The sequence below is a fragment of the Amblyomma maculatum genome, chromosome 11 (assembly GCF_055883805.1).
Source record: "Amblyomma maculatum isolate TAMU_Amacu chromosome 11, ASM5588380v1, whole genome shotgun sequence".
NCBI classification, from domain to species: Eukaryota; Metazoa; Arthropoda; class Arachnida; order Ixodida; family Ixodidae; genus Amblyomma; species Amblyomma maculatum.
Window position 1 is genome coordinate 29,160,759 of NC_139354.1, and position 12,267 is coordinate 29,173,025.

The 12,267-nt window shown below is 44.7% G+C and overlaps 1 protein-coding gene across 2 annotated transcripts in view; it reads right to left on the reverse strand.

The window, feature by feature from the left end:
- Positions 1-9,254, reverse strand: part of LOC146173274 (uncharacterized) — a 33,016-nt gene extending 23,762 nt beyond the window's left edge. The window contains exons 1-2 of one of the 2 annotated variants that reach the window (XM_084584786.1): positions 8,453-8,650; positions 1,741-1,812 (exon numbers count right to left, since the gene is read on the reverse strand). Coding sequence is in view for 1 of the 2 variants with exons in the window: in XM_084584787.1 (XP_084440913.1) it covers positions 1,741-1,812; positions 8,507-9,115 (681 nt within the window). In the remaining variant the exon portion in view is untranslated. Of the gene's footprint in view, positions 1-1,740; positions 1,813-8,452 lie in introns of both variants that reach the window. The other variant, XM_084584787.1, reaches the window with a different exon arrangement.
- Positions 9,255-12,267: the final 3,013 nt, after the last annotated feature.

The window sequence follows — 12,267 nt, forward strand, 5'->3', positions numbered from 1 at the left end:
CGAAAGCGTACGGTGCCGAGCGACGGCGGCACAGGCGTGCAACATGGCCAGGGAGGCCACATGAAAAGCAAATCGGCCGATTGTCAGCTGTGCACCAAGGGCGTAGAATAGGTGGCGCACGACGCCGAGTGAAAAATGCCCGCTGAGGCGAACCGTACGATGGAAAAGGCGCAGGAGGGGGTGGTCTTGCGGCAACCTCAGCATAAGACAGTGGACTGGGTCCGGGCGTCGGGACAGCATCCGCATGAATGAGCGGGGCTGTGAGTGGAGCGGCATGAAGAGGTGGTTGTAGTGGGAGCGGAAGTGCTTCGGCAACTTGTTCCTGAATAACCTGGCGTATGTTCGAAGCGAGGTGTGAGCTGGATTGCGGAACGTTTGAAATTAATGATAACTGCCAGGCAACTTCTTCCCGTACGAAGTCTTTGATTTCCTGGATAAGTGCAGAGCTGACAGTGCCATCAGACATAGCCGCGATCGTGCCTTCAGGTTGTCGAGGGATGATGCGTTGGCGACGAAGTTCGTCGTAGCTTTGACACACCGTGACAACATCACTTACAGTGTGGGGCTCTTTGGCCATGAGGATGTTGAATACGCCTTCATGGATGCCCATCATGATGTGGCGAATCTTCTGAGCTTCAGTCATCGATGCACTTACATGATGGCACAAATCTAAAACGTCTTCGATGTAGCTTGTGAAGGTTTCGCCTGTCTGCCGCACCCGCTCGCGCAAACGGTGTTCGGCACGAAGCTTGCGGACCGCAGGGCTGCCGAAGACATCCAGAAAGCGAGATCTGAAGTTGGAATGTCAGCCTCGTGATTTGTGAACCACAACTTTGCGACTTGCGTGAGGTAGAATATCACGTTGTTAAGCTTCAAGATGTCATCCCACTTATTGTGGGTGCTTACGCGTTCATACGACGAAAGCCAGTCCTCGACGTCCGGGTCGTCGGTACCGGTGAAAACCGGCGGGTCCCGCTGGCGAAGCACCCCGGAGCATGGAATAGAAGGGGCCAAGGTAGCGGGGCCGGTGGTGTTAGTGCTGGAGTCTGTCATTGAGGTAGGAATTCGGCGGCTGCGGAGCTCCAGGGCGAGGAAATGGAAGAGAAATCCCGCGACCTCCACCAAGTGTTAAGCGGGGATCCAGGCACTGGTAGCAGCGGGCACTGGTAGCGAGCAGGACCGGAGCGGGGGTGGCCTAGCTTGCAGTCAGCTGGTACGCAAAATCTCTTCCTCTTCCTCATTCTCGGCGATATGCCCACCTAATCTGAACTTCTTCTTTACAATACAATGCAGTGGAACATTTAAAGTTATATGACATAATCAGAGGGTCCACAATTTCTTATAAAACAAAAAAGATAAAACAGTGAGGCATCTTGGAAAGCTTGGTTATGTGCCAGCTGGTATAGCATAGTGAAAACGACGCATTGGTAAATCACTGCAAGTTGAAGGCTGAGCAAAACAATGAAAAATAGCACGCATGACCAAACGAGAACTGCAGAGATAAACATAGGAAAAAATCCATCAGGTGAACAATAAATGTGTACAGGTTTCCATTATCGTGTGGTAATATGCGGACCAAACCTGGATGCTGCATGTGCACAGAAACACATGCCTGGACACTGTGGCATCAAGATATTTGGGTCCGTGCTGTGTTGGAGAGTAAATGTGAACCCAGGTTCAAGAGCACGTGAATTGTTGATCACTTGTGAGGTCACAGAGTGGGAAATAACACAAACATACCACGTGGCATTGGGTAGGGAAGCAGCCAGACGCTTGTATCAGGGTAGGCATGAGTCCATTGTGGCATCGTTCCTGATTGAAGGGAAATAAATAGAATGAACAAAAATTATAAGGGACACTTAAGCTCCGCCTGGGTATGACACGATAGCGCAGCCTACCAGCCCACATATAAAGGCGCACTTTAACCAAGCCATATGAACATGGTTGCATGGCCCAGGGGTAACGCGAATACAAGGGCTTTGGCAGGCTGATTCCGATACCACCCTCCCACTTGAAAGGAGACGACAGAGTTAGCAACTCCTGCCAAATGTAACATCAGGCAACTCTACGTCTAGTTAGTGCTTAGCCATGTCAGCCTGCAAGCGTTATGTTCATGATTTTTTCCTCACAATGCTATAGCTAGCGGATGGCCGCCAATGCCGTATTTTAGGTGAACAGGGCATATAACACTATGCCATTAGAATTCACACAATCACTAGCCAGTGAGAGGTCCTAATCAGAATATCCTGCTGAAATTGAACTGAAAGTGTTGGGGTCCCCATCCCTACCAAGGCAAATGTGCAGGTGTGTCAAATACTTTCCTTAGTGATAGAATACTATACTGAAATATGGGAAAAATGCTGACTTAATATAACACCCGCTTCTGTGCACATAGCCAACTTGTAAACACTGCCTTGCTATTGCCGAATATCTGTTCTCACACGTGTTTTGTTCTAACATTTATTTTCTTGACCTGGATACAGAACGTTCATGCAACTACGCCATTTTTAAAACATTTAAAGTCATGGAGATTATGGAGATCATGTTAGCCGCGTCTTTTCTTCGTGAATGTTTCTGTCCTTGTAGTTATTTGCCGGAATGCTCTTTTTCCTGAGCCACATCAAAAATCTACCAACCACTTTTTTATATAGAAGCCTTACTATTCGCATTCTTGAATTTTGCCAGGGTGACTCTGAAGCCTCTTCCAAACAACCAAATCTCACTATCAACCGCTTTTTAACACAGAAGCATTACTATTCGCATTCCTGAATTTTGCCGGGGTGACTCTGAAGCCTCCTCCAAGCAACCAAATGAAATCTCACTATCAACCACTTTTTAATACAGAAGCATTACTATTCGCATTCTTGAATTTTGCCGGGATGACTCTAAAGCCTCCTCCAAGCAACCAAATAAAATCTCACTATCAACCGCTTTTTAATACAGAAGCATTACTATTCGCATTCCTGAATTTTGCCGGGGTGACTCTGAAGCCTCCTCCAAGCAACCAAATGAAATCTCACTATCAACCACTTTTTAATACAGAAGCATTACTATTTGCATTCTTGAATTTTGCCGGGGTGACCCTGAAGCCTCCTCCAAGCAACCAAATAAAATCTCACTATCAACCGCTTTTTAATACAGAAGCATTACTATTTGCATTCTTGAATTTTGCCGGGGTGACTCTGAAGCTTCCTCCAAGCAACCAAATAAAATCTCACTATCAACCGCTTTTTAATACAGAAGCATTACTACTCGCATTCTTGAATTTTGCCGGGGTGACTCTGGAGCCTCCTCCAAGCAACCAAATAAAATCTCACTATCAACCGCTTTTTAATACAGAAGCATTACTATTTGCATTCTTGAATTTTGCCGGGGTGACTCTGAAGCCTCCTCCAAGCAACCAAATAAAATCTCACTATCAACCGCTTTTTAATACAGAAGCATTACTACTCGCATTCTTGAATTTTGCCGGGGTGACTCTGAAGCCTCCTCCAAGCAACCAAATGAAATCTCACTATCAACCGCTTTTTAATACAGAAGCATTACTATTCGCATTCTTGAATTTTGCCGGGGTGACTCTGAAGCCTTCTCCAAGCAACGAAATAAAATCTCACTATCAACCGCATTTTAATACAGAAGCATTACTATTCGCATTCTTGAATTCTACCGGGGTGACTCTGAAGCTTCCTCCAAGCAACCAAATAAAATCTCACTATCAACCGCTTTTTAATACAGAAGCATTACTACTCGAATTCTTGAATTTTGCCGGGGTGGCTCTGAAGCCTCCTCCAAGCAACCAAATAAAATCTCACTATCAGCCGCTTTTTAATACAGAAGCATTACTGTTCGCAATCTTGAATTTTGCCGGGGTGACTCTGAAGCCTCCTCCAAGCAACCAAATAAAATCTCACTATCAACCGCTTTTTAATACAGAAGCATTACTATTCGCATTCTTGAATTTTGCCGGGGTGACTCTGAAGCCTCCTTCAAGCAACCAAATAAAATCTCACTATCAACCGCTTTTTAATACAGAAGCATCACTATTCGAATTCTTGAATTTTGCCGGAATGCTCTTTTTTCTGAGCCCCATCAAAAATCTACCAACCACATTTTAATACAGAAGCATTACTATTCGCATTCTTGAATTTTGCCGGGATGACTCTGAAGCCTCCTCCAAGCAACCAAATAAAATCTATCAATCGCTTTTTAATACAGAAGCTTTACTATTCGCATTTTTGAATTTTGTCGGGGTGACTCTGAAGCCTCCTCCAAGCAACCAAATATAATCGCACTGCCAGTGGGTTTCGAATCCAATCCAAGACAAAGTGATCAGCTGCAGTGGCCACTGTGTTAGGTCACAGTGCCATTCCAGTAGCCAGCTTCTTGCTAGGCTGCCAGTCTTTTGCGCTGTGCTTCAGATGTTGCCATCTTCATCTCCTCTGACCAAGTTGCACTAGAGACCTCAATTAGGTTTCTTTCACTCTAATAATAGCCTATTTGTTAAACCCTCCTCGAAGCATGGCAAGATATGGTAAAGAAAAGCAAAACAATGCAAAAATTTGCCAAATGAATGCCATATATTGATTCTGCATCTGTATTCACGTGCTAATCCACTGCCTATATATTTTTCTTCACAATATGACAAGGAAGGCATTTTGAAGTAAAGCAGCCTATGTTATCTCTACTCACTAGGAAGGAGGTACAGTACAGCACAGTAGACATAACGCCTATCCGAAATTTACACTTATTCCTCATGCCATCCCTTAACCAATATCCTGGTGACATCCGTGTCTGTATGCCGCTAGTCACTAGACCAACTAACTTTAAATGTTGTTTTGTCATGCATCCCAGGTTTTCAACACCATTTTCCAGGTTATAAATGCGTGTTCTGCTGCTCAACAAATGGCAACATAGCCAGAAAGGCCAGAGAATCAATTTTTGCTAAGGCAATAAGTGAATTAAGCTTTGTGCCCTTATGAGACATAGAGTACAAGGGTAAATTTGAATAAAATACATTTTAGTTAAAATTAAAAAGAATAAAAGGCATGAGCAGGGCATTTAAAGCAGAGAAAGGACATCAAGAAGCAAGGAGTTTGCTTTGTGGGGCTTAGTGTCCTAATGGGACGCAGGCTATAAAAGGATGCTATAGTGGAGGGCTATAGATAACTTTGACCACCTGGAATTCTTTAACATGTATGAACACCGCACAGCACACGAGCACCTTGCTGTTCACATCCGTTGAAAAATGACCTCTGTGGCCAGGATCAAACCTGTGCCATCGGGATCAGCAGGCAGGCCACCGTGGCAGTGCAAGCAGCAATTGAAAGTGGCCTGCATTGACGGATTACTTTCCACTGGGGTGTTGCGACTGAAAGCAGGTGTTTTACAAACTACACAGACCCCCCCACAAAAAGCTACATGCATCATCACCGTTGCCCATTTTCACAAGAAAACTGCAGGTAATGTCACAGTCTATTTTCTGCTGTGGATCTCTGAAGCTGGGCAGCCCCATCACTCCCTTTCCAAACAGTCATCACAGGGTCCTTTCCACCCTTGGCATCACAAATTTGAATCAAGTGAGACTAAAGAAAAACATCATTTTTAGATCAGTTTTTCGGGATGCAAATGAATCACCAAAAGTGGCCAAACTGAAGCATGAGAGCTGAATGCATATGTAGCTCTTCACAAGTCTTAATGCGGTTCCCAGCCATCTTGCATCTGAACCCCCTTCCCCATTGATTCAACCTGCCCTAGACAAGGATAAGCTTGGTGAATATTACCCGAGCTTAAGGAACTTCGGAGATACTTTTAATCTCAGTTTAAAAATATCAGATAACTCAAGCCATGTTTCGAGCTTCCCATTAATCCTTTCATGGTTGATGTGTTAGAGGCTTTCTAACAAAGAAAAGCTTTGGCGGTGATGTCGGAGTGCTTGAAGTGGGGCTCCATAAAGAGTAGTGACTGAAGAGGATCGCGTGAACTGCAGAGAGCGCTGACTACTGTTAGTAAGCGCCAGATAACGTCATGTGAAGATTGCGAGACAGAAACTACCAATTGCTGTGAAACAATCTTCCCAACTATGAATGTAGTGCAGTCAAAACAGCGCACAACACATATAGATGAATGTCTAACTGAGCTGCTCTGGACTGAAACCATGCTAATTCTAGCTAAAGCTCAAGGTACTTGCTTAAAGAATCAGGCAAAAAAAAAATTTAGAGGAATACTGAGAAATCTTTGCTGGTGTGGAATTCCCTCTGTGCACTGGCTTTGCTAGAGGAAACAAAAAAAAAAAACAAAAAAAAAGCTGGGGTTTAGCTTTAAACTTGTAGGTTGCGTAAGCAAAGCCGACATAGCTTCTCTTTCTTTTCCTTCTTCTTCTGCGGCGCGGCTACCGAATGGGTTTACCCGACGGCTTGAAGAAGGGCCCCATCTACGGTCGCTCTAAAGGTCAAACGTAGCTACAGGCCAGGTTTATGAGACAGGCTGAAACCTGGCGTAGTATTGCTTACGCAATAAAAAAATATCTTCCATGCTTCCTTATTTGCAGTGGCTCTGGATAAAGAGATATACATAATTATGGCTCCCTATATATGCTTGTCTAGCCCCCTGTGGCACAAATGAAGAGCCATATATTCAGTTTTTGCTAACAGTAAAAAGTAGATAACAGTTGTTTGCACTCTCCCTAAAAGATATAGGTGGTGAATTGGAGTGACAGAATGCCTGTCAAGAAATGAAAAAGTTGATCCAAATCGTTAAATCATCCATCAAAGTAATTAGCTCAAGAGCTCATGAAATGTGATTTATTAAGTATGGCATCACAGATGCAGCACATTAATAACTCAATGACAATCTGAAGCATTTTTTTGCTTGCAGGAATCAAATATTTATGCAAGAATGAGGAAAGTTCTACTGGGTCATTGCATGAGCCCACGAGCAGATATGAGCAACACAAAACAAAACGCAAAATTAAAGAATGCTAAGAAGACTGTACAAGCATGAAGATGAACACTTGTCTGCTCACTTGTCCCGTCTTCCTAGCAGTGTTTCATTGTACCAACCAGCCTGTATTTGCCCTCTTCTGGTCTCCTACTACAAAGCATGCATGCCTCTTTCAGCAAACTGGGGTAGACTTCTATGTTGATACACTAATGGAGTGTTCCATACTTCTGCCAGAGGGGATTCGAGTAAGGATAGAAAAAATTAGTGACATGAATTGAATTTGCAGCATTACATAGTTTTTCATTGATCATCGTGTGCCTAACTGTGCTTTCATGCCTGACATCACGTGAAAGATGGGCTGTCTCTTGGGCTGTTTTCTTCCACAGGCTTCCCCATGAACGTGTGAAAGAATCCCTTTTTTTTTTTTCTTTTTTTTAGGGTCTCGTGAAGGTGAAGCCTCAGAGGAGGGGCAAGGGAGATAATGATTAGGGTTCCGGGAATTGCATTTCTTTGTGTCGATACAAAGTTTATGCCACGAGGAATGTTACTTCTGAGGGCTCCAGGTCAATTGCGATCCCGTAGCTTTTAGTAATTACAGTTTCATGAGCAAGCCTGGACAAGATGGTTACTATTTGTGTTTAAAGCAGCTCAAAGCACACAAAAGATGGCAGAAACGACATACGCAAGAGCTACACACACAGTGCTCATGTGTAAATTTCAATTTTCCTCCATCATCTGGTTGGCATGTTTTAAGCACGTAGTTTTGTGTTTTGCTTCCACCAAAGTGTAGCTGTTGTGCCTAGAACTTGAGAACGATTTGTACTCAGTATTTGACTGCATAGCCATAGCTGCTGGACAATACTGGACGTAGAAAAGCTGGAATTTACCGCCACTGGGTCTGCTCGCTATTTAATTTACCCAGAAACAACTGTGTACTAGCTCATGCTTCAGTTCTCCTGATGACAACAGAAGAAAATAAACAGTCAATGAGAAAAAGGAAAAATTTAGACATGCACATCATCCAAGAATATTCACTTGCAAGTCCTTATGCACATCATCCAAAAATATTCACTTGCAAGTCCTTAGGCAAGCTTTTCGGCTAAATTTTCTGCACTGAACAACCAAAAAAGCAGTTTCATATTTGTTATTGAAACCTTCACAAGAGGTGTAGGTGGGCTCAAGAAGCACACCACTGTGTTAAACTTGCGAAAACGTATTAGCAGCACGACGGAAGACCGAAAATGAACAATTTCATTGGCACTTTGATGCTCAAAATATAACTTTTAATGAGCGCGGCTACAAGACCGAATGTACCCTTCTGAGCACAGCCATAATACTCGGCAGTGCCACTAAACTAACCACGGTATTCACTTGGCAAGACTACAGGAGCGATCAGTAAAGCTAACTTTTGTTGTAGAGAAAAAATACGGTGCCCTTCTGAAAGCACTAGCAATGTGACAGCGCTAGCTTCGCAAAATGAACAGCATAAACCCAAACCGCGTTATCCACATACGAAAACGGGCCTTCAGGTATCGGAGCGCCGCAGTGGTCCAGGCCTGCGACCCACCAGGGCAGTTTCGACGGCAAGCCGAATGTGCTGTTCGTTAACTTGGCAGTAACTGCGGTTGGCGTAAGACAGCACCTGCGCCAACACAGTCCGCGCTGCACAGCGCGCCCATCTCTCCTTAGTGTCAATCAAGCAGTGGCGATACGCAACAACCTGCAACCGCCGAAAGCGCACTTCTTCATTGAGGTCGCTGACGCACGCGACAGACTTGAGCGCCAACCTAAACCCGGCCCGGGTCCATCGAAGCTCGCCGCTGACGCGCACTCGGTTTCCGGCTTCAGGCGGCGTCATCCCGCCTTCTTTGGCTACACGGGATTCCAGGTACGCTTCTATATCATCCGTGTCGTCGTCCAGGCGAAGCAGCCACGAGTCGGTGTGTGCAAGATATCTGTGAGACCTTACTGTCGCCATAGAAACGACATCGGTGACTGGGAGGCCGCAGTAGTAGGCCGTGCTGCTTGCTCCGTTTTGCCGGCACGATCGCCCGCACTCCTTCAGGTCCCTGAAACTCAACAGGCTTCGGCACCTGCGGCAATCTGTGTCCGTCGGTGTCGCGGGGTCACATGAGGTTGTCTCAGTGCTCCTCGACGTCATATTGGCGAAAGTCATTGCTTGGGTCGGCTTAATTTAGGAGCTGCACATGTTTTGTCTTGGAGGAAGAAAACAACTTGTTTTGTCATGTTTCAGTCGCGTCGGAAAGCTACAATGCAGAAAGCCCGCCAACTTTGTTTGTACTACTGTGGCGGCGCCTTTCGACATATAATGAAAATAACGTAAACTGAAAAAAATACTTATTTTGTACTGTACGCAGATAATAAAGTGTTAAAAAAATGTTCATTATTGCTTACGATTACATAGTTTAAACAGTTTAAAATATATTTTTAAAGCCATGTGTTCAAACGAGCAAACAAAAATAAAACGGACTCTCCTGAATCTGAAGCGCGGAATTCTAATGTTCGAGACGTCGGCGTAGGCCTTGATATGATCAATCTTCGGTCTGGATCCCCCGGTCGCGATCCCGTTCAATATCAGGCGTGTCAGGCCATCGCTTATCAACTGTCCCGGCATAGTGCCTCAAACCACTAAGTCATGTTAAGTTATTTTTTTTTTCTTTTTCCTTTTTTTTAATTTGTGCATAGCATGGAGTCTAGCAGCGGACGAGCACCACGCGACTCGATGCCCCTGGATTCGCCTCCTTCGCGCACGGTGAAGACATCGATGACTAAAAATTACCCCGCCGTTTCTCAAGTTCTGACGACAGTGCACTGGGTTTAATTAACCTGGTTCGATTCTTGATGATACGCACCCATCACTGAGCGCATTCTGTCCTGTGACTGATGTCAATTATTGCTTTTTTTTTTTTTTTTTTATCATTGAAGCGACCTACTAGCGTAGTCGTGTACCAGTATGGTACACGTGGTGGCTGTTAGGTCTTGGGATTATAAAAATGAACTTTATTTAATCTGGGTGCATGTGCGCACCTTGTTGATGCCGAGAGTCCGAGTTAGGTTACACGTAGGCGGCACTGGTAATTGTAACGCATGTAACACGCTCTTTTATTTTTTGCTAGGACTGTGCAGTACAGTTTTTGCATAAGCACCTAGTCTGCAGCGATATCTTGCTGAAAGGATGTAGGAATGACAATTTTGTCTTCCACGAAAAAGAAGGCCATCTGATTTATGCAGCTCGTCGTGGCAACGAGCATATATGGTCTAGCAGATGCATCAACACTTTGATACCTTGGTCACCCATTCTGAACATACCGGGCAACTTTTTAAAGAATGGAAACTTTTTCAGTCCCGACATGAAACTCTAGATGCTTTGTAGTTGAAGCAGTAATCAAACTCGCCACTCTTCCAAACCTAATGTGTCAGCGTGGAGAGATGTCTGGGGCACACGAAAGGCTGTCTGCGACAGTGCTTGGCACAAGATGAACGTTGTACCTCTGAAGACGCAAAAGTAGACGTTGCAGTTTTGGAATGATAGCATCGTCTTTCTTGTAGAGACCAATCAGTGGTTTGTGGTCAGTATACGCACAGTCACGGGTCAGCCATATGTATAAAAAGTGAGTGTTCACAAGCAAACACTATTGCAAGTTCTTTCTCTGTCTGTGCATAGTTGTTCGGATGTCAGTGATGCAACTGGCTGTTGGCTTTGTAGCAGCACTGCATCTAGTCCATATGCACTAGCATAAGCAGAGACGGTGACTCTCTTGACTGGTGCCTCCATGAGAACTCTCTTGAGGTAGTTAAAACTTCTGCCCATGTTTGCATCCCAATACCATGCTGTATCATTCTTGAGAAGGGCTCTGAGCTGTGCAGTTTCCGTGAATGCAGAAGGAAAAAACTTTGCTAAAAATGTGGCCACACCTAGAAACCAGAGTAGGTGCTTTCATAGAAGCAATAACCTGGAGTTTAGCTGGATCTGGTTTTAAGCCATCTGACGTTAGGCAATGCTTGGAACTGCAACCTTTGTCTTTGATGCATTCAGTTTCAAGTTATGATAATCTAGTACTTCACAAAGCTTTACACTGTGTTCTTCAATGTTCCTGGACGCATTAAGTGTGCCATCAAAGTAGGGTCACACATTCTCAATTCCCGGGATGTCCACGGCTCACTGAAATAACTATGGCACACTCGGAGAGACCTGTACTGTCCCCAAGGTGTGATGAATGTACACAACTTACAGCTGTGCCCACAGACTGTTAGCTGCCAGAAGGCTCAATTAGTGTAAAGCACTGTAAACATGGTGCAATTGCTCAGGTTAGCAAGCAGCTCATCTTGCATTGGTATGCAGTAGTGCTTGCATATGATTACATCATTTAACTGCCTTGGGTCTAAACACAATCGCAAGGTGCCATGCTTTTTCATGACAATGACAAGTGGAGGAACCCAATCTGTTGGTTCTGTCACTTTTTTTTACGCCGCCTTTGTTTCCATGTCATCAAGCTCATGCTTTACTTTGTCTTGGATGGCAAGGGGAATATTCCTGGGAGCTACGATGACAGGTACTATGTTGTCGTTGAGGGTAATGCTGACCACACCTGGTAGTTGGACAATGCCCCCAAAAACATCAGAGTATGTGCCAAATAGCTCGCGTGCTGCACGGCGGTGAGCCTTTCTTGTAGAGAGCATCCAGCTTGCTACTGCACACCACTCAGATGAGCAATCAGTTGCAAGTCTAGATGCCCCTAGGACTGGGAAAAATTTTGTCGGCGACATGGTATGTCAATATGGACCTTGCCTTTTATTAGTGATTTCAGTTCGCCATCATAAGTCGAGACCTTCACATTGGAAGAGGTAAGCTTTGGTTGCTGCTGGCATCTCTTGAGCGTACTCCAAGGAATGATGCTTAAACAGCTCCCATGTCGAGCTTGAAAACAACATTCAACCCATTGATTGCTTCTGCCCATTCTGCTGCATGAAGTCTGTGCACTGTCAACATGCCAAGGCATACTGGATGGATGTCCAAAGAGGAATCTGGTTGGATATCCATTGACGACACTGCATTTCTTCTCATTGCATTCTCAGCAAAGCTTTCTTCAAACAGGCCAGCTAAAAAGAAACCTAGGTGTTCACTGCCTAAAATGTCCCTCTCAGCCCTGTGAGCCATCCCTTCATAATTGCACTGTCATTGCGAGAAATGCACATCAGTTCACACGCGAAATCATAGAAGCCGCTCACATTCTAAAGCTAGGTCAAAATTGTGTTAGCACACCCTCAATAGCCCCGACTAAACGAGTTAGAATATTTGAACCAGAC